This window comes from Pogoniulus pusillus, chromosome 32 (genome assembly GCF_015220805.1).
Source record: "Pogoniulus pusillus isolate bPogPus1 chromosome 32, bPogPus1.pri, whole genome shotgun sequence".
Taxonomy (NCBI): Eukaryota; Metazoa; Chordata; class Aves; order Piciformes; family Lybiidae; genus Pogoniulus; species Pogoniulus pusillus.
In genome coordinates, this window is record NC_087295.1 from 12,727,090 (window position 1) to 12,747,915 (window position 20,826).

A 20,826-nucleotide genomic window follows, 5' to 3' on the forward strand; every position below is an offset into this window, starting at 1 on the left:
AGTCCAACCCCCCTGCCACAGCAGGACAATCCTATCTAACACAGATCACACAGGAACACATCCAGACAGGTCTTGAAAGGCTCCAGGGAAGGAGACTCCACAGCCTCTCTGGGCAGCCTGTGCCAGTGCTCTGGGACCCTTCCAGTCAAGAAGTTCCCCCTTGTGTTGAGGCAGAGCCTCTTTTGCTGCAACTTACACCCATTGCTCCTTGTCCTATCCCAGGCAGCAGTGAGCAGAGCCTGTCCCCCCACTCCTGACCAGCCCTCAGATGTTATAAACACTATCAAATCCTCTCTCAGTCTTCTCTCTTCCAGACCAAACAGCCCCAGGTCTCTCAGCCTCTCCTCATCAGCCATGCCCTCCTGTCCCCTCATCATTCTCATAGCCCTCATAGCTTCAATCAAAGCAAATCCATCCCTGGAGGTGTTGAAGCAAAGCCTGAATGAGGCACTCAGTGCCATGGTCTGGTTGACTGTGCGGGGCTGGGTGCTAGGTTGGACTGGATGAGCTTGGAGGTCTCTTCCAACCTGCTTGATTCTCTAGTTCTATTTTCAGAACTTAGCAGCCTTTTCCTGTGTGATAGGAACTACAACAGGGTTTGTAGTGCGTTGTTAGTGAACTCAAATAAGGAAGATGAGGTTTGGGACAAGCTTTGTTGTCATAGAATCATAGAATCATAGAAGCAACCAGGTTGGAAGAGACCTCCAAGATCATCCAGGCCAACCTAGCACCCAGCCCTAACCAACCAACCAGACCATGGCACTAAGTGCCTCATCCAGGCTTTTCCTGGAGACCCCCAGGGACGGTGCCTCCACCACCTCCCTGGGCAGCCCATTCCAATGGGAAATCTTTACAGCTTATTTCAGATGTTCTGGGTTTGCTCTCCCACAGAATATCACAGAGTGAACAGGAACATCTGGAAGAGTTCAATGCCTTTAAAAACGATTATTTAGTGATCTGTGCAAAAAGGGTTTCTTCCTCTCTCCTTTGTCTGCAGATCACTGTAGCATGATTTATGATACTGCAACTTGGACCACCTTCAAAGACCCACTTGCAACAGAGGAAAAGATCTCTGAAGATGTTCCAGACACTTCTAATCAGATATTTAGCCACCTTTTTTTTTTCCCCCCAGTTAACATACTGGGGGCTTTTGAAGGGAGGGAGTGGCTTTGTTTAATGCTCTATTCTTTAATGAGCTGACCAACTATATTGCCACAAACTGGCTGTGTGAACTCCACCAAATTAGGTGACCTGAGGAATTTCAAGATGGTGTTTTCACATGCAGTGTAACTAGTGCATGCAGAAGGCTCAGAATTAGCTGAGAGCAGCAATGTAATTCCAGCCTTATGGAAAAATAAAGGCATCTCCTCCTCATGCTGGCCAGTTTGGGTAGACATAGAATAGAAACACAGAATCATTTTGGTTTGAAAAGACCTTTATGATCTAACCATTCTCTAACTCTGCCAAGGCTGGTGCTAAACCATGTCCCTCAGCACCACATCTCTGCCTCTTTGATACACCTCCAGGGATAGGGATTCAACTGCCTCCTTGGGCAGCCTGTTTCAGTGTCTGAGAGCCCTGAGGAGAGGGTCTTGGGGGTGCTGGTGGACAAGAAGCTCAGCATGAGCCAGCAGTGTGCACTTGCAGCCCAGAAAGCCAACCAGAGCCTGGGCTGCAGCAGGAGAAGTGTGGCCAGCTGAGCAAGGGAGCTGATTCTCCCTCTCTACTCTGCTCTTGAGTACTGCATCCAGTTCTGGAGCCCCCATTACAAGAAGGATGTGGAGGTGCTGCACCATGTCCAGAGAAGGGCCAGGAGGATGCTCAGAGGGCTGCAGCAGCTCTGCTGTGAGCACAGACTGAAAGAGTTGGGGCTGTGCAGGCTGGAGAAGAGGAGGCTCCCAGGTGACCTTCTTGTGGCCTGCCAGGATCTGAAGGGGGCTACAAAAAAGCTGGGGAGGGACTTTTTAGGCTGTCATGGAGTGACAGAACTAAGGGGAATGGAGCAAAGCTGCAGGTGGGGAGATTCAGGCTGGAGGTGAGGAGGAAGTTGTTGAGCATGAGAGTGGTGAGAGGCTGGAATGGGTTGCCCAGGGAGGTGGTTGAGGCCCCATGGCTGGAGGTGTTTAAGGCCAGGCTGGCTGAGGCTGTGTGCAGCCTGCTCTAGGGTAGGGTGTCTCTGGGTTGCAACTGGCTGATCCTTGTGGTCCCTTCCAACCCTGACTGAATCTATGATTCTAAGTAGCTTGCACAGACTGAGCCCAACCACCCTGCTAAAAGCAGGGTCACCTAGAGTAGTCCACACAGGAATGCTTCCAGGCAGGTCATGCATTAGTAGGCATGAAAGAACAGATACAGAGTGAAGTGAAAGGGCAACATCAGGCTGCAGAGAAAATCTCACATACCTATCAGAACTTCCTCAGGCTACAAACTTTCCTGTTACTTAAAACTAAGAATTACTGTAGCTAATGTTACTAGATAATGGCAGCTTCATTTGCTACCAGAACTTCACCTCTGTGTGATTCAGTTTATGTCAAAGCAAAAAATTGGACAATTTTAATATGCAGTGCACTGATTCATGCCTGGTAAGTGGCACTGAAGGAGAAGAGGTCATCAGCTCTACGTGGTTCATGAAGATAGACCCTAGCAAAATGAAAGTCTGCTTCTGCAGAGTCTGTCTGCTTCTTCCTATTCTCACAACCACTGAGCATTTAACCCAAGACATCATTCCAGCAGGAACACAGACCTCTGCTACATGGTCAGGCACTACATTGTGCATGTTCACCTGTGTTAAGGGTACTGTGCCAGTCTGAAGCTAGCTAGAATGTTTTGCTGAGAAGAACTAGATTGCAGGCTGTGAAAGGAAAACAAGGCTGATGCCTGCTGCACTCATAGGCTTGCTGAGATGTATAGGAACAAGAAATAGAAACACAGATAAGCACTCTCACTGGGGCTGCTGGCTGAGCTGCATCTTACTCTCTAACCTCACTCTCCATTTTGCTTCCTAACCCCCTGGACAAACCTCCATTCTTCCTTGGGACTGGGGTAAGGTTGAGAGGGGTAGGGGGAAGGTGAAGGGGTGGTTGGGAGCCCCTCCTGGGGACTCAGGTTTCTGGGAGTGATGTTGTGTTTCTGTATTGCCTTTTATCTTGTACATTTCTGTCTATAACTGTCTATACTGTAACTACCTGCTTGTATATTGAGCTAAGCTGTAAATAATAAGCTTCATTCAATTTCCAGAGCTGCTGAGTCTAGTCTGGGTGATTTCCAAAGTTGGGGAACACCCAAACAGTCACAGGTACATAGACTGGGTTTGGTTGGAAGGAACTATAAAGATCATCCAGTTACAGTATCACAGTATCACAGTATCATCAGGGTTGGAAGAGACCTCACAGATCATCAAGTCCAACCCTTTACCACAGAGCTCAAGGCCAGACCATGGCACCAAGTGCCACGTCCAGTCCTGCCTTGAACAGCTCCAGGGACGACAACTCCACCACCTCCCCGGGCAGCCCATTCCAGTGTCCAATGACTCTCTCAGGGAAGAACTTTCTCCTCACCTCCAGCCTAAATTTCCCCTGGCACAGCCTGAGGCTGTGTCCTCTTGTTCTGGTGCTGGCCACCTGAGAGAAGAGAGCAACCTCCTCCTGGCCACAACCTCCCCTCAGGTAGTTGCAGACAGCAATAAGGTCTCCCCTGAGCCTCCTCTTCTCCAGGCTAACCAATCCCAGCTCCCTCAGCCTCTCCTCGTAGGGCTGTGCTCAAGGCCTCTCCCCAGCCTCGTCGCCCTTCTCTGGACATGCTCAAGCATCTCAATGTCCCTCCTAAACTGGGGGGCCCAGAACTGAACACAGCACTCAAGGTGTGCTCTAACCAGTGCAGAGTACAGGGGCAGAATGACCTCCCTGCTCCTGCTGGCCACACCATTCCTGATGCAGTTCCAACCCCCCTGCCATTGGCAGGGACACCTTTCCCTTCACCAGGCTACTCAAAGCCCCATCCAACCTGGCTTTCATCACACTTTCAGGCTTGCAGCCTGCACAGCTTTTCTAGGCAACCAGTTCCAGCACTTCATCACCCTCATGGGGAAGAACTTCTTCCCAGTGACTAACCTACATCTAGCCTCTTCCACTCTGAAGCCATGACCCCTTGGCCTGTCACTGCATGCCTTTCTAAAAGTGCCTTTTTATGTGCACACAAACTCAGGGAAGAGGCAGGAAAGAAGAGGTGGCTGCCTATCAATCAGTCAGCATGCAAGCAAAGAGAGGTAGGAGTGCACCACTCCAGCTCTGCAGGGCGCTGGAAATGTGCCAGTGCCTTCTTCAGGCAGACCCTTCCTGTGCACCAAAGCATTCCCATCACTCCTCCATAACTCAGTCCTCAAGTGAGTGCATCACTTCAGTCCCACTCATCTCCAGCCCTGTTTGCTCCATCTCACTGCATCCTTCATCCATTCAGCTTCACTCAACCCTGATCTGCCAGCTGCCTCCATCACAGGCCAAGTCATCCTTCTGACATAGTTGTTAGGTCAAGGACTGTGCAAGTCACAGGGTACAGAGCTCTGCCTAGAACTTCAATGTCTAAGACCAACCATTACTCATCGGTGGACAACTACTGCTTTGGTTATCCTTTATTCATGGCTACTTCCTCATCTTCCTGGCAACCACCTTGTCTCTGTGCTATGAGCTACACCTCCTGTGTCCCAGTAACTTCAGCAGCTAATTAATTTCCTTTGGACAATCTCCAGCTTATCCCAACTCTGTGAGTCAACTCCAAGGCAAGGTACACTACCTCCAGCAGGGCTGTGCTCTGCTACCCCAAACTGAGAATGAACAGCAACATATTAATATTATTTTAAGGGCTTATCTGGCTTCTGTTATGGTTTCTTTCTAGCATAACACAAATTTACAGCCTTTCACAGCAGGTTTGCTGAGTACTTCAGCTTTGCTGCATGTGTGAGCATGTGCAAGGGGACAGTGTCAGGCTAAACAGATGCTTCAGCTATGCACTAGGAGGGAAAGCCAATGACAAATCACTCCCTCTGTGAAGGACTTCCTCCTAACATCCAGCCTAGACCTCCCCTGCCACAACTTCACACTGTGTCCCCTCGTTCTGGTGCTGCTTGCCTGGCAGAAGAGCCCAACCCCCACCTGGCTACAGCCTCCCTTCAGGTAGTTGTAGACAGCAATGAGGTCTGCCCTGAGCCTCCTCTTCTGCAGGCTGCACACCCCCAGCTCCCTCAGCCTCTCCTCACAAGGCTGTGCTCCAGGCCCCTCACAACACACTGGAACAACTGTTCCTGACAGTGAAGCTCCCACAGATCAAGTCCTTAGCCCAGCTCAAGCCTGCTCTATCTGTTTTAGAGGCTACTAAAATGGTCACTCTGACTTCACCTCGCCTCCAGCTGTGTGTTCTCACCGCTCTTTCGCATGAGGTTTGCTCCACACTGCAAGTTTAACTCTTTGATCTGACAGAGAAGTATCCTGTAAGAAAACCTTCAAAGCACTAAACTAACAAACTAACCCAACAGAGTTCACCAGTGCAGAGCTGCCAGGTGTGATGCAGAGATGAACAGGGCAATGCATGTTCAAGGATCACGGAGGCAGCATAAGGTCACCTCTCCTGGGAACAGTCTGCTGCCTTCCAACTGCATTAGACACAACACAAAACTGCACTGCTCATCACAATGAATATACTCAAAGGGTTCAAAGTGCAAGCAAGGGACTCAATACACATCTAAAATCATTGCTTATCACTCAAGAGCATGGCATGTGATTGTGACACAACAGGAACACCTCAAGACACCACCTGCATTAACCACACTCAGAAATATTTCAACTTTAGAGAGCTCAAATGCACTCAGTTGCCAAAGGCCCTGATTAAATTACCTATATCCTCATTATTCCTGCTCTGTTCCTGCCTCTTGTAGCAGAAGATGCTATCCTCTGAAGTAGCAGCTGTAGGAAGCGATGGTGCTGGAGCTCACAGCCCCCAGAAATAGAGACACAGAATCATAGAATGGTTTAGGTCAGAAGGGACCTCAAGGATCATCCAGTTCCAACCCCTCTGCCATAGGCAGGGACACCTCCCACTAGAACAGGTTGCTCAAGGCCTCATCCAACCTGGCCTTGAACACCTCCAGGAAGGGAACAGCCACAACCTCCCTGGGCAACCTGTGCCAGTGTCTCACCACCCTCACTGCAAAGAACCCTTTCCTAACATCTAGTCTGAATCTCCCCTCTGCCAGTTCAAACCCATTCCTCCTCATCCTATCATTCCAAGCCCTTGTCCATAGTCCCTCCCCAGCCTTCCTGTAGGTTCCCTTCAGATACTGCAAGGCCACTACAAGGTCTCCTCGAAGCCTTCTCTTCTCCAGACTGCAGAGCCCCAACTCTCTCAGCCTGTCCTCACAGCAGAGCTGCTGCAGCCCTCTCAGCATCTCGGTGACCTCCTCTGGACTGGCTCCAACAGTTCCATGTCCTGCTTATGTTGGGGGCTCCAGAACTGCACACAGGACTCCAGGTGGGGTCTGAGAAGAGCAGAACCAAGGGGTAGAATCTTCTCCCTTGCCCTGCTGCCCACACTGCTCTTGCTGCAGCCCAGCACAGGGTTGTGTCTGGGCTGCACTCACACTGCAGGCTCCTGTTGAGCTTTTCACCACCCCAGACCCCCAGGTCCTTTTCCTCAGGGCTGCTCTCAGCCATTCCCCACCCAGCCTGCAGCTGTGCTTGGGATTGCACTGACCCAGGTGGGCTACAGATGCCTTCTAAAAATGTCTCAGTGTAGGAACTGTAGGAATTCTGTTTCCTTATTACTGGAACTTACAGCAGCAAAACTCTTTACTTATGATCCATAACAGGCAAGAATTTGCTCAAATCTTTCTTTCAAGCAAAACCAAGTATCTGCAAAACTCACTTAATTGATTTCAGTTTCATTCCCTAACTTCGTGCATTGTTCTGCAATCATAGAATCACCCAGGTTGGAAGAGACCTCCAAGATCATCCAGTCCAACCTAGCACCCAGCCCTACCCAGTCAACCAGACCATGGCACTAAGTGTAAAGGAGGTTATCAGAAATAATCCCCTGATGACTACCCTCAAAGTTTGAGTGATGACCTGAAGTCCTGCTGTACATATCATAGAATCATAGAATCATAGAATCAAGCAGGTTGGAAGAGACCTCCAAGATCATCCAGGCCAACCTAGCACCCAGCCCTATCCAGTCAACCAGACCATGGCACTAAGTGCCTCAGCCAGGCTTTTCTTGAAGACCCCCAGGGACGGTGCCTCCACCACCTCCCTGGGCAGCCCATTCCAATGCCAATCACTCTCTCTGTGAAGAACTTCTTCCTAATATCCAGCCTATACCTACCCTGGCACAACTTGAGCTATCAAGAACAGCCAAGGGCTAAGCACCACAAACAGTGTATTTAGGAGGTATTACACAGCTTACCGTGCTGGGAGGGACTTCTGTTTGTGACCTCTAATTTTTCCTGGAAGCCAGGACTTCTGCCAAGCCCTTCCACATCAACATCCAGGCTGGTGAAGCCATTTACTTGATTTCTGTCCCTGGTGACACTGTTAATGCGGGTTGGGATAGGCTCAAATGTAGGGTCTAACTCCAAGATCAGCCTGTTCAGCTGTTCAATGGACTGATCGATATCCAAAGTCGGAGAAGCTGGCAAGTCTCCCGTGTTCTGTTCTAGATCTAGGCCATTTGTGTCCCTCTGAGGCACTGGCCTTGACTTAAAACTCTCAGCACTGGCATGTTCTGCAGCTTCAGAACCTGGCACGCTTCCTAGGCCCCTCTGCACAGCATCTCTGCTGCTGGAGCCACGCGTTGGGGTGTCTGGGACTCGGGAGGGGCTCTGGGCGGTGCCTGAGCTCTCTGCAGTGCTGTGAATGCCAACCCTGATTTCATTCTCTGGGGCAAAACCATACTGGTGAGCAGTGACCATCTGCTGCTGGCGCACCCAGGTCTGAGTAGAGTAGTTACTTGGGCCATAGTCCTGAGGCTGGGGGGGGACAGAAGGATTCCGTTGCAATTGCTGAGTTGACTTTGTCTCAGTGCTTCCAAATGATCTCTCATAGAGGGGATCCACACCAATTCCCAGGTCTGGGGCAAAAGCATTGTGATGCTCTTCCCCAATGTTGCTTCCAAAGCCATCTGACAGAAGGGAATTCTGACTGCTCTTGTGGCAGCTGAAGTTCCCCAGGTGGGCAGAGTGCTGTCCTTCTGAGGAAGACAAGGTGCCGATGCTGTCCACGCTGTGGAGGTCATGGTTAGGCATTTCATCATCCAGGATGTCTGTCTCCCTGTCCTTCAGCTTGCTGTCTCCGTTCACGTGCACTTGAGCGGGCACTACGTGGCGAATCCCACTGTACTTGCCTCGAGCATCACTCATATCCTTGCTGGTGCTGACAGAATCCTCCAGACCAAAGCCACTCAGCAGCTGGTCCAGTTCTGCCTTCTCTTGTGGGCTCAGACCTCTTTTGACTCCTGGCACAGGGCGCTCCTCAGTCTTGTCTGTCCTGACCGAAGCTGTTGAGTGTCCTGAATCGCTGCTGACCGACAGGGTATGATCACTGTGATCGGGACTAGCAGTCATGGGAACACCCTGTGCAACACCAGGGATGCTGCTGTCTGAAGAGCTCTTCTTTCTCACTTTTGCATACAAACTGCCATCAATGGGACCTTGGGTATGCAGCACTGTGGAGACAAGTGACAGGGGAAAGGAGAGAAAAGGACAAGGCATTACACACAGACTTTGACTGGTGTCATATCATCACACGACAGCAATACTGCTAATACTGCTGGTATTGTTTCTGCCAACCTAAACTGGCCCTGCTACTGCAGCATCAACCAATGGCCTTATCCTTGGTCCACACATTTCAATCTGCACCAGTTTTCTGGGTGGAAATACAGCATGCTATTCACAGCTCTAGATCACATACAGTCCTCTCTTTCCAGCTGGCTCATGCTGAGCTTCGTGTCCAGCAGCACCCCCAAGTCCCTCTCCTCAGGGCTGCTCTCCATCCCAGCCTGGATTTGTGCTTGAGATTGCCCTGACCCAGCTGCAGGACCTTGCACTTGGTCTTGTTGAACCTCCTGAGGCTGGCTTGTGCCCACCTCTGCAGCCTGTCCAAGTCCCTCTGCAGGGATCCCTTCCCTCCAGCCTGTCTGTTACACCACACAGCTTGGTGTGGTCAGCAAACTTGCTGAGGCTGCACCCAGTGCCACTGTCCCTGTCCCCAACATGTCACCATACATATCTCCTGTATGGGTATTCCTACATGTTTCATCACACATCTAGCATTGAAGATGTGTTCTACTGCTAACAGCAATCACATAAAAGATACACTCACCAATAAACAATACAAAACACATTAAAGTAGTTGAAAAACCTCATTTGTTGATTCCCCCCAAAGACCCCCCCACAAACTTAAAACAGATCTTTATATACAGTCAGGAAGTCAAAAAACAAACCCCAACATATGAGTTAAAAACACTCCTTTGAGAATAATCTCTTCCCTATTATTTCAGTGCTGGCAGTGGATAAAACCAGGGAACACTGAATACAGGGATTTCCCTTTGGACCACGTTAAAAGCTGAAGAGTTTATTTGAATCCAGCCTATTTCATCCAAACAGCTTTGTCCTACCTCTGCCTGACAGGGATTTTTAAAGCTCTCCTTAATATTAGAATCATAGAATCAAGCAGGTTGGAAGAGACCTCCAAGTTCATCCAGTCCAACCTAGCACCCAGCCCTAGCCAAGCAACCAGACCATGGCACTAAGTGCCCCAGCCAGGCTTTGCTTCAACACCTCCAGGCACAGAGACTCCACCACCTCCCTGGGCAGCCCATTCCAATGCCAATCACTCTCTCTGCCAACAGCTTCCTCCTAACAGCCAGCGTAGATCTGCCCTGCCACAACTTGAGACTGTGTCCCCTTGTTATGGTGCTGGTTGCCTGGCAGAAGAGCCCAACCCCACCTGGCTACAGCCTCCCTTCAGGTAGTTGTAGACAGCAATGAGCTCTGCCCTGAGCCTCCTCTTCTGCAGGCTGCACACCCCCAGCTCCCTCAGCCTCTCCTCACAAGGTTTGTATTCTAGGCCCCTCACCAGCTTCATTGCCCTTCTCTGGACACCTTCCAGCACCTCAACAACTCTCTTGAATTGAGGAGCCCAGAACTGGACACAGCACTCAAGGTGTGGCCTGAGCAGTGCTGAGTACAGGGGAAGAAGAACCTCCCCTGTTCTACTGGCCACACTGCTCCTGATGCAGGCCAGGATGCCTGGCACACTGCTGCCTCATCTTCAGCCTACTACATACCAAGGAGAAGAAATAAAACTGTAGGAAGCATATTCTTCTCATCCTTTCTTGGACTTGTTTGTCCAACTGCCACACACATCACACAGGTTAGTCCAACCTGAGCTAGACTACAGCACTCAACATTAACATGCTTGACTCTTGTTTCTTATGGGAAGTGTTAGGAGTAGATATTTCTCCTCTCTGCCAAGCCAAGGAAGCAAAGTGAGCAGTTTGACTTTCAAAGGATGTAATGCTCAGTTAGGCAAACATTTCTACTAAACAGAGGTTTCTGACTGACTTCCAACCTAGCATTTGAGAAATGTTTGCTAATAAGAAAATAATTGTGGCCTTCCAGGATCTGAAGGGAGCTACAAAAAAGCTGGGAGGGACTTTTTAGGCTCTCAAGGAGTGACAGGACTGGGAGGAATGGAGCAAAGCTGGAGGTGGGGAGAGTCAGAGTGGACATGAGGAGGAAGTTGTTGAGCATGAGAGTGGTGAGAGGCTGGAATGGGTTGCCCAGGGAGGTGGTTGAGGCCCCATGGCTGGAGGTGTTTAAGGCCAGGCTGGCTGAGGCTGTGTGCAGCCTGCTCTAGGGTAGGGTGTCCCTGGGCATGGCAGGGGGCTTGGAACTGCCTGATCCTTGTGGTCCCTTTCAACTCTGACTGATTCTATGATTCTATGCCATGAAATGAGACCATTACAATTTATGAACAGGAGGAATTTTTGTCAAAGGTGATCAAGAGCTTAGTGCACATCTGTGACAGTTCCAGACCCAAACCAGCCACAGACTGCTCTGTGCATTTCAACACCACAGGGTTTCAAAACATGCTTCAAACGGTATTGTGATCAGGAAGCTTCTGATCTAGAAAGCTTTTACAGGCAGCAGCACCTCAGAAAAAGCACTGTTCAGGAACTGTACCCAGGATGGCAATGAATTCGTCTGTTTGTAATGGCAAGAAAAGTGGTCTGGTTGGAAAAAGCCTTCATTAGAGGACAGGCTGCCAAGTTTCCATCCATTCAGAGGCAGGCTGGAGATGAAATGACAGCTTCCCTAGGTTTTGAGCTGATCATGAAAGGACAGCTTTCTACTTTTTAAGGACTAGGTGCTACTGCTCTTCTCATGCTGATTTTAAACACAGCAGAAGAAAAAGATTGAAATATTCCTTTTTTTTTTATAACAGGCCAGGCATGCTCAGAGGGCTGCAGCAGCTCTGCTGCGAGCACAGGCTGAAAGAGTTGGGGCTGTGCAGGCTGCAGAAGAGGAGGCTCCCAGGTGACCTTCTTGTGGCCTTCCAGGATCTGAAGGGGGCTACAAAAAAGCTGGGGAGGGGCTTTTCAGGCTCTCAGGAAGTGACAGGACTTGGGGGAATGGAGAAAAGCTGGAGGTGGGGAGATTCGGAGTGGACATGAGGAGGAAGTTGTTGAGCAGGAGAGTGGTGAGAGGCTGGAATGGGTTGCCCAGGGAGGTGTTTGAGGCCCCATGGCTGGAGGTGTTTGAGGCCAGGCTGGCTGAGGCTGTGGGCAGCCTGCTCTAGGGTAGGGTGTCCCTGGGTATGGCAGGGGGGTTGGAACTGGCTGCTCCTTGCGGTCTCTTCCAACCCTGACTGATTCTATGATTCTAAAATGTAATGCAATGACAGGACAAGGGGTTAGGAGTAAATATTTCTACTGCCTGCCAAGCCAGCAGCTCAGCTTTCAAAGGATGTAATGCTCATTTATGAAACATTTCTATTGAGCAGAGGTTTCTCAGTAGCTTCCAACTTATCATTTGATTTAAACTGGCAAAGAGGAGATTGAAACTAGATGTTAGGAAAGGGTTCGTTGCAGTGAGGGTGGTGAGACACTGGCACAGGTTGCCCAGGGAAGCTGTGGCTGCTCCCTCCCTGGAGGTGTTGAAGGCCAGGTTGGATGAGGCCTTGAGCAACCTGTTGCAGTGGGAGGTGTCCCTGACTATGGCAGGGGGTTGCAACTGGACGAGCTTTGAGGTCCCTTCCAACCTAAACCATTCTATGATTCTGTTATTTGCCAAGAAGATGAGACACCTAAATATTTAGGTGATAAACTTCATAAACCTGTTGTGTGCTTAACCATTCTATGATTCTACAAAAAAGGCAGCAATTCCCCATGTTATAGAATTCCTCAAAGGGCAAACTGTTAGAAGTTTGAATTATCAAATAGAATCATAGAATCAACCAGGTTGGGAGAGATTTCTAAGCTCATCCAGGCCAACCTAGCACCCAGCCCTAGCCAGTCAACCAGACCATGGCACTAAGTGCCTCATCCAGGCTTTGCTTCAACACCTCCAGGGACTGTGACTCCACCACCTCCCTGGGCAGCCCATTCCAATGCCAATCACTCTCTCTGACAACAACTTCCTCCTAACATCCAGCCTAGACCTCCCCTGGCACAACTTCACACTGTGTCCCCTTCTTCTGCTGCTGGTTGCCTGGCAGAAGAGCCCAACCCCACCTGGCTACAGCCTCCCTTCAGGGAGTTGCAGACAGCAATGAGCTCTGCCCTGAGCCTCCTCTTCTGCAGGCTGCACACCCCCAGCTCCCTCAGCCTCTCCTCACAGGGCTGTGCTCCAGGCCCCTCACCAGCTTTGTCGCCCTCCTGTGGACACCTTCCAGTACTGCAACATCTCTCTTGAACTGAGGAGCCCAGAACTGGACACAGCACTCAAGGTGTGGCCTGAGCAGTGCTGAGCACAGGGGCAGAATAACCTCCCTTGTCCTGCTGGCCACACTGCTCCTGATCCAGCCCAGGATGCCATTGGCTCTCTTGGCCACCTGGGCACACTGCTGCCTCATCTTCAGCCTACTCTCAACCAGCACCCCCAGGTCCCTCTCTGCCTGGCTGCTCTCAGCCACTCTGGCCCCAGCCTGCAGCCCATTATTCACACAGCATTATTTAATACACTTAAAACAAACTGCAAAACACAACCCCCCAAAACACTGTGTGTTAACTCTCAGGTGATTTTTTCCTTTCCTTTGTGCCTCATTTTGAGTTTAAAAACCCCAAGTGAAAAGAATATAAAGTGGCTTTGTTTTGGACAGTTGTATACCCTGGCACAAAACAGACCTGAAGAGGTTACAGGTCTGAACTGGAACACAGTTAAGTAAACACAGGACTAGGATGGTTGAACTATTAAGAAATCTGTTTGTGACTTCTGTGTTGCTCCAAACCAGGCACACTGCTGTAAATCCTTCCAGCATGCTAGTCAGACAGAAGCACCTTGCATCAGATGGAACATTCTAGCAGGCAGATTTGGTTTGCCACATAGAGATACTAAACACAAACCCTGGCCAGTTCTCGAGTACAGGAAGCAATGGGAAATCCTCTGTGCAGCTTGCACTGGTGAGGCTGCACCTTAAGGGCTGGGGTCAGTTTTGGGGCCCTCACAACAGGAAAGTCATTGATGTGCTGGAGCAACAAAGCTGGTGAAGGGTCTGCAGAGCAGGTCTGGTGAGGACCAGCTGAGGGAGCTGGGGTTGCTCAGACTGGAGAGAAAGAGGCTGAGGGAATCATCAGGAGCAGTGTGGCCAGCAGGACAAGGGAGGTTATTCTGCCCCTGTACTCAGCACTGCTCAGGCCACACCTTGAGTGCTGTGTCCAGTTCTGAGCCCCTCAATTCAAGAAAGATGTTGAGGTGCTGGAGCATGTCCAGAGAAGGGCAACAAAGCTGGTGAGGGGCCTGGAGCACAGCCCTGTGAGGAGAGGCTGAGGGAGCTGGGGGTGTGCAGCCTGCAGAAGAGGAGGCTCAGGGCAGAGCTCATTGCTGTCTGCAACTCCCTGAAGGGAGGCTGTAGCCAGGTGGGGTTGGTCTCTTCTGCCAGGCAACCAGCAACAGAACAAGAGGACACAGTCTCAAGTTGTGCCTGGGCAGGTCTAGGCTGGCTGTTAGGAGGAAGTTGTTGTCAGAGAGAGTGATTGGCATTGGAATGGGCTGCCCAGGGAGGTGGTGGAGTCACCATGCCTGGAGGTGTTGAAGCAAAGCCTGGCTGGGGCACTTAGTGCCATGGTCTGATTGCTTGGCCAGGATTGGATGCTAGGTTGGATTGAATGATGTTAGAGTTCTCTTCCAACCTGACTGATTCTATGATTCTAAGAGAGAAGACCTTCTGGCTCTCTACAACTCCCTGAAATGAGGTTTGATCCAGGTGGGGGTTGGTCTCTTCTCCCAGTTAAACAGCAACAAGAGGAAATGGCCTCAATGTGCACCAGGGGAGGTTTAGATTGGGTATTAGCAAAAACCCTTTCACTGAAGGGTGTTCCTCGAGCAAAATGGCTCCATGATTCCATGCTGTCCCTCCATCCACCCTCCCTGTGCCATCCCATGGTGCCAGCTAAGCACAGAGACAGCAGTACAGGCAAAAAGACAACCAAAGTGCCAGTGGACTCCTGACCCCAAGGTCTTGCAAAAGTGTGCTCTGGAGGCTTCAGAGATAATTCTGCTCAGTACTTCTGCCAGCCATACAAAATGATCACATTTATTCTGCACACTGCCTGGAATGCTGAGCAGCCACAAACCACCTGGGGGTTTCCCCACCTGTGAACCACACAGCTTCCCTTCTGGAGAGGAGAGGAGAGCTCAGCTTAGCAGAGCACCTCTGCTTAAAACTAGGGCATTTCACTTTGAAAAGTAAAAAGAGGAAATTAAATACAAACGAGACATTGGGAAATACAAAGGGACCTGGACAGGCAGCAGAGGTGGGCACAAGCCAACCTCAGGAGGCTCAACAAGACCAAGTGCAGTGTCCTGCAGCTGGAGCGAGGCAATGCCAAGCACAACTCCAGGCCCAGCCTCCTCTTCTGCAGGCTGCACACCCCCAGCTCCCTCAGCCTCTCCTCACAGGGCTGTGCTGCAGGCTCCTCACCAGCTTCATCGCCCTTCTCTGGATGCATTCCAGTACCTCACCATCCCTCTACATTCACCCATCTGTATATGCAAACATCTCATTTTTACAGGGCAACTCAGCAAATCTGATCTGAAATTTCAGCAGCAGTAACCTTAACTTGCTTCTGTATGGTCCCTGGTAAAAATAGAATCTCTGAAACCTGAGAATCTCCTAAGCTGACTCCAAGCACTTTGTATATGCAAGTTCCGACTGTGAGCTGTCTGTGCTTCCCAGGTACTGCATGTGCCAATGCAGCACACAGCCCTGTCAGCACCATGGCAGAAGGGAGGAAGTCTGCCTGCTAGCATAACTGTGAAATAGTGCAGCACAAGAATGTTGGCAACTAGGTTTTGTGCCATTCAGCACCTCGCCCTTCATTTCAAGGTATGTGGAATGCCAGTGGGTTAAACAGTCTGAACTGATGTGGGCATGAGCACTGTCTTACTCAGCACCAGCCCAATTGTTGATAACCAAGATGGTAAAAGAAGGTATTCCACTTAGAATCATAGAATCAAGGAGGTTGGAAGAGACCTCCAAGATCACCCAGTCCAACTTAGCACCCAGTCCTGGCCAAGCAACCAGACCATGGCACTAAGTGCCTCAGCCAGGCTTTGCTTCAACGCCTCCAGGCATGGCAATTCCACCACCTCCCTGGGCAGCCCATTCCAATGCCAATCACTCTCTCTGACAACAACTTCCTCCTAACAGCCAGCTTAGAACTCCTCCAGCACAACTTGAGACTGTGTCCCCTTGTTCTGGTGCTGCTTGCCTGGCAGAAGAGACCAACCCCACCTGGCTACAGCCTCCCTTCAGGGAGCTGTAGACAGCAATGAGCTCTGCCCTGAGCCTCCTCATCTCCAGGCTAAACAACCCCAGCTTATTAACAACTTATTCAAAAAGAAACTAATGTCTTGAATAGTTCATACACCCTCTTAGCTGATAGATTGTTTAGATGTAAATACAGATAAATTTAAATATAGATAATCTAGACTGGAAGGATATGCCTAGAGAGAACCAACTCAACTGAGTCCTGAGTGAACCACTTAAAGTGAGCACCTGGCTAAACAGAAAGGGCATTTGAGCAGCACGAGAGAAATGTGACCAGTGAAGTGTGGGGACACAGCCTCAAGTTGTGCCAGGGCAGGTCTAGGCTGGATGTTAAGAGGAAGTTGTTGTCAGAGTGATTGGCATTGGAATGGGATGCCCAGGGAGATGGTAGAGTGACCGTGCCTGGAGGTATCACAGTATCACAGTATCATCAGGGTTGGAAGAGACCTCACAGATCATCAAGTCCAACCCTTTACCACAGAGCTCAAGGCCAGACCATGGCACCAAGTGCCACGTCCAGTCCTGCCTTGAACAGCTCCAGGGACGGTGACTCCACCACCTCCCCGGGCAGCCCATTCCAGTGTCCAATGACTCTCTCAGGGAAGAACTTTCTCCTCACCTCAAGCTATATATGAATGTGCATATACATATAAAATGTATACATGTACACTTCTTTATATACATAAGCACTCTACACAAACTATATAAGAAACTATATATAAAGTGTGTACATACATATAAAATGCAGACCATGTTCACTTCTTGATATATATATATAAGCTCTCCACATAAATTATATGCATAAAGATATAAAAAGTGTGTACATACATATTAAATGTATAGATGCACATTCTTTATATATATAAGCTCTTTACAAAAACTATATGCATAAAGAACTAAATACACACATATAAAATGCACACATGTACACTTCTTTGCATGTGTAACCTCTCTAAATAAACTATATACATAAAGAACTATATATTAAAGTGTGTACACACATATAAAATGCAGATATCTACACTTCTTTATATATAAGCTCTCTAAATAAACTATATGCATAAAGATCTATATATAAAGTGTGTACACATATAAAATGCAGACATGTACACTTCTTTATATATATAAGCTCTCCTCATAAATTATATGCATAAAAAACTACATACAAAAGTGTGTACACACATATAAAATGCAGACATGGACACTTTATATATATAAGCTCTCTAAATAAACTATATGCATAAAGATCTATATATAAAGTGTGTACACATATAAAATGCAGACATGTACACTTCTTCATATGTGCAACCTCTCTAAATAAACTATATACATAAAGAACTATATATTAAACTGTGTGCACACATAAAATGCAGATATCTACACTTCTTTATATATATAAGCTCTCCACATAAATTATATGCATAAAGATCTATATATAAAGTGTGTACATGCACATAAAATGCAGATATGTACACTTCTTTATATATATAAGCTCTCTAAATAAACTATATGCATAAAGAACTATATATAAAGTGTGTACACACATATACAATGCAGATATCTACACTTCTTTATATATATAAGCTCTCCACATAAATTCTATGCATAAAGAACTATATATAAAGTGTGTAACACATATAAAATGCAGATATCTACACTTCTTTATATATATAAGCTCTCCACATAAATTCTATGCATAAAGAACTATATATAAAGTGTGTACACACATATAAAATGCAGATATCTACACTTCTTTATGTATATAAGCTCTCTAAATAAACTATATGCATAAAGAACTATATATAAAGTGTGTACACACATATAAAATGCAGACATGTACACTTCTTTATATATATAAGCTCTCCTCATAAATTATATGCATAAAAAACTACATACAAAAGTGTGTACATACATATAAAATGCAGACATGTACACTTCTATATCTATAAGCTCTCTAAATAGATAAAACCCCTATAGAGAAACCTACATCTACAAACCTGATTTTTGTCTGCTTTACTTGTTCAGAAACCCAGGACAAATTAACTACCAAAAGACTAAAAAGCTTCGAAATGCAAAGTCTTGCAGATACTCTTCTCACCTGACCAAACAGCTTCATTTCACACCCGACCTTCTTCCAAACCTTCACACAGTATCCCAGCATCACCAAGGTTGGAAGAGACCTCACAGATCATCAAGTCCAACCCTTTACCACAGAGCTCAAGGCTAGACCATGGCACCAGGTGCCTCTTTGGAACCCCTCTGCGCTACAACCTTCAGCCTTCCCTTGGCTTCTTGATCCTCACCTGGGTTTTGTCCCCAGATACAAGGAGCACCTGAAGTGCAGGAGTGAAGCCATGCATATAGGCAGGGGACGTTTTTGCCTGAAGAAAGGGAGAAAATATGCTAGCAATGCAAAACTGCCTCCCGTGCCCCTTGCTAAGCCACGGTGCTGCAGAGGCTTTGTGCATTCAGTACCTCGTCTCAGTGCACAACTCAACCCCCTCACCCTCATTTTTTTTCTCCAAGGATGTAACACTCTGGAATTCAGGAGCTGTCAAAAACCAAGGGAAGTTCACAAGGGTGGACACTGAAGTAACGCTGGGATTCAGTTAACCCAACCAAAGGGGCTCGCTTTCTTTCTTTCAGCCTCACCTCTCTTCCCAGGAGCTGTTCCAATTCCCTGAACTGCCCAGGCTGCAGCCTGACACAATTCCCACACCGAGTCTGAATTACACAGAGGGCAGTGTCAGGGACCCTCCTAGAAACGAAAACCTCAGTGTGTATTTTCACTCCCATACCTGATACACAAAGAGCAACTTATCCGAACCTCAGGAGCTGAAACACCAACGCATACTGAACTCAGTGGCTTCCTTCCAAGCCTGTGTTTCCTGGCACTTGCCTTGAAATCCAAATACCCAAAGGCAGCCTTGTGAGTTAAAAAGAGGTTCCAGTCTTTCAGCCCTTTAACTTGTCCCCACAGCTGCCCCCTGTCCATTCACCACTTGTGCAAACACCTCCCAAGGCCACGCAGTTAGGCAAACACACCCCGCACGGACAGACACACAGCACAGCTTCAGCCAGAGCTGTTCTGACCCGTCCCAGCCCAACACAAAGCCAGGGCTGCAAAGACAAACCTTTGCACACTGCATCCTTGTTCGTGTTGCAGCTGGAAACACTACAGGAGAGATGGATTAGGTTTTTTTCAACCTCGCAAATAAATATCTCTACCTTCGGGCAAACCTGGACAAGTCCAGAGCTGTACTCCTTCAAAATCATGCCTTTTTCTGTGTGCTTGTCCTCTGCTTCCTCCCTACCCAACAAACTCAGCCCTTGCAAACTCTTTCCTCTAAAACCCACGCAGAAATAGAATCATAGAATCAACCAGGTTGGAAGAGACCTCCAAGATCATCTCCAACCTAGCACCCATCCCCAGCCAGTCAACCAGACCATGGCACTAAGTGCCTCAGCCAGGCTTTTCTTGAACACTTCCAGGGACGGTGCCTCCACCACCTCCCTGGGCAGCCCATTCCAATGCCAATCACTCTCTCTGACAACAACTTCCTCCTAACATCCAGCCTAGACCTACCCCAGCACAACTTCACACTGTGTCCCCTTGTTCTGTTGCTGGTTGCCTGGCAGAAGAGGCCACCCCCCACCTGGCTACAATGTCCCTTCAGGTAGCTGTAGACAGTAATAAGATCACCCCTGAGCCTCCTCTTCTGCAGGCTGCACACCCCCAGCTCCCTCAACCTCTCCTCATAGGCTTTGTGCTCCAGGCCCCTCACCAGCTTTGTTGCCCTTCTCTGGACATGCTCCAGCACCTCAACATCTTTCTTGGTTTGTGCTTCCAGCTCTTGACTCGCAACAAAGCTGCTTACCTCTTCACCAGGCACGATCAGAACCCTTCTGCAACAGGCAGTCATTGGCTCTTTGAAATCACCTAACGAGCCTGCAGAGAGGAAAGCCAGAGGCAGGGCAAACATCCCCACCTTAAGAAGCAAGAAACGTCCCTGCTCCTGCCGTTCCAGCCACAGCTGCTCCTCCTGCTCCTGCAGATAAATGCTCTTGCAAAAGAAGCATGAGACTGGTATCAGCCAGGAAAAGCAAGGGAAAATGTAAACAGCAGGGAGGAGCCTAAGGGGACAATCAGGTTCAGTGAAATCTGAACTCCTGAAGCCAAGGAAGGGTGGGAATGTGTTGGCTGAAAAGGGAATTCTGTCTACAAGCTATTTCCTTCCCTCGCTAGGCTTCCAGTACCCAAATGAAGAGAAGTGACTTTCAGCTCCCAGCTCGTTTTAGCCACACACTTAGGACTGCTTGGCTTTTGATGTCTTCTTCCTAAATCAGCCTTGCTCCTCCACACCACACCATCAGGTCAGAAATTCTTACCCATAACTTCAAGAACTGGAGTTCTCAGGCAACTTTTCTGGGCATCCTACAGCGATAACACTTAATTTTCTGAAGCAGCTGCTGCTCTCAAGCTCCCAAACCACAGCAGGCTTTGAGTCCTTCCCTGCCTCTGGAATGAATCAACTCAGCGCAGGGTAAGTCAGCCTCCTCTAGTAACGGCTGTATCTCACCTGATGGCAGCTCACAAGCTTCTGCTCTGAACACTGTGAGGAAGGCACTTGTGCAGCACCACTGGCCAGCCATGCCTACACACAATGTCCATTTTCTACTTCAGGGACAGTCAGCACAGAATCACACAATGCCAGGGGCTGGAAGGGACCTCCAAAGCTCATCCACTCCAACCCCCTGCCACAGCAGGATCTCCTAGACCAGATCACAGAGG

The 20,826-nt window shown here is 48.7% G+C and overlaps 1 protein-coding gene across 6 annotated transcripts in view; it reads right to left on the reverse strand.

Annotated features, from left to right (window-relative positions):
- TNS3 (tensin 3) overlaps positions 1–20,826 on the reverse strand; it is a 269,285-nt gene that overhangs the window by 66,394 nt on the left and 182,065 nt on the right. For all 6 annotated transcript variants that reach the window (XM_064169929.1, XM_064169928.1, XM_064169927.1 and 3 more), the window contains one exon: positions 7,450–8,706. In XM_064169929.1, the coding sequence (XP_064025999.1) occupies positions 7,450–8,706 (1,257 nt within the window). The remainder of the gene's footprint in view (positions 1–7,449; positions 8,707–20,826) is intronic.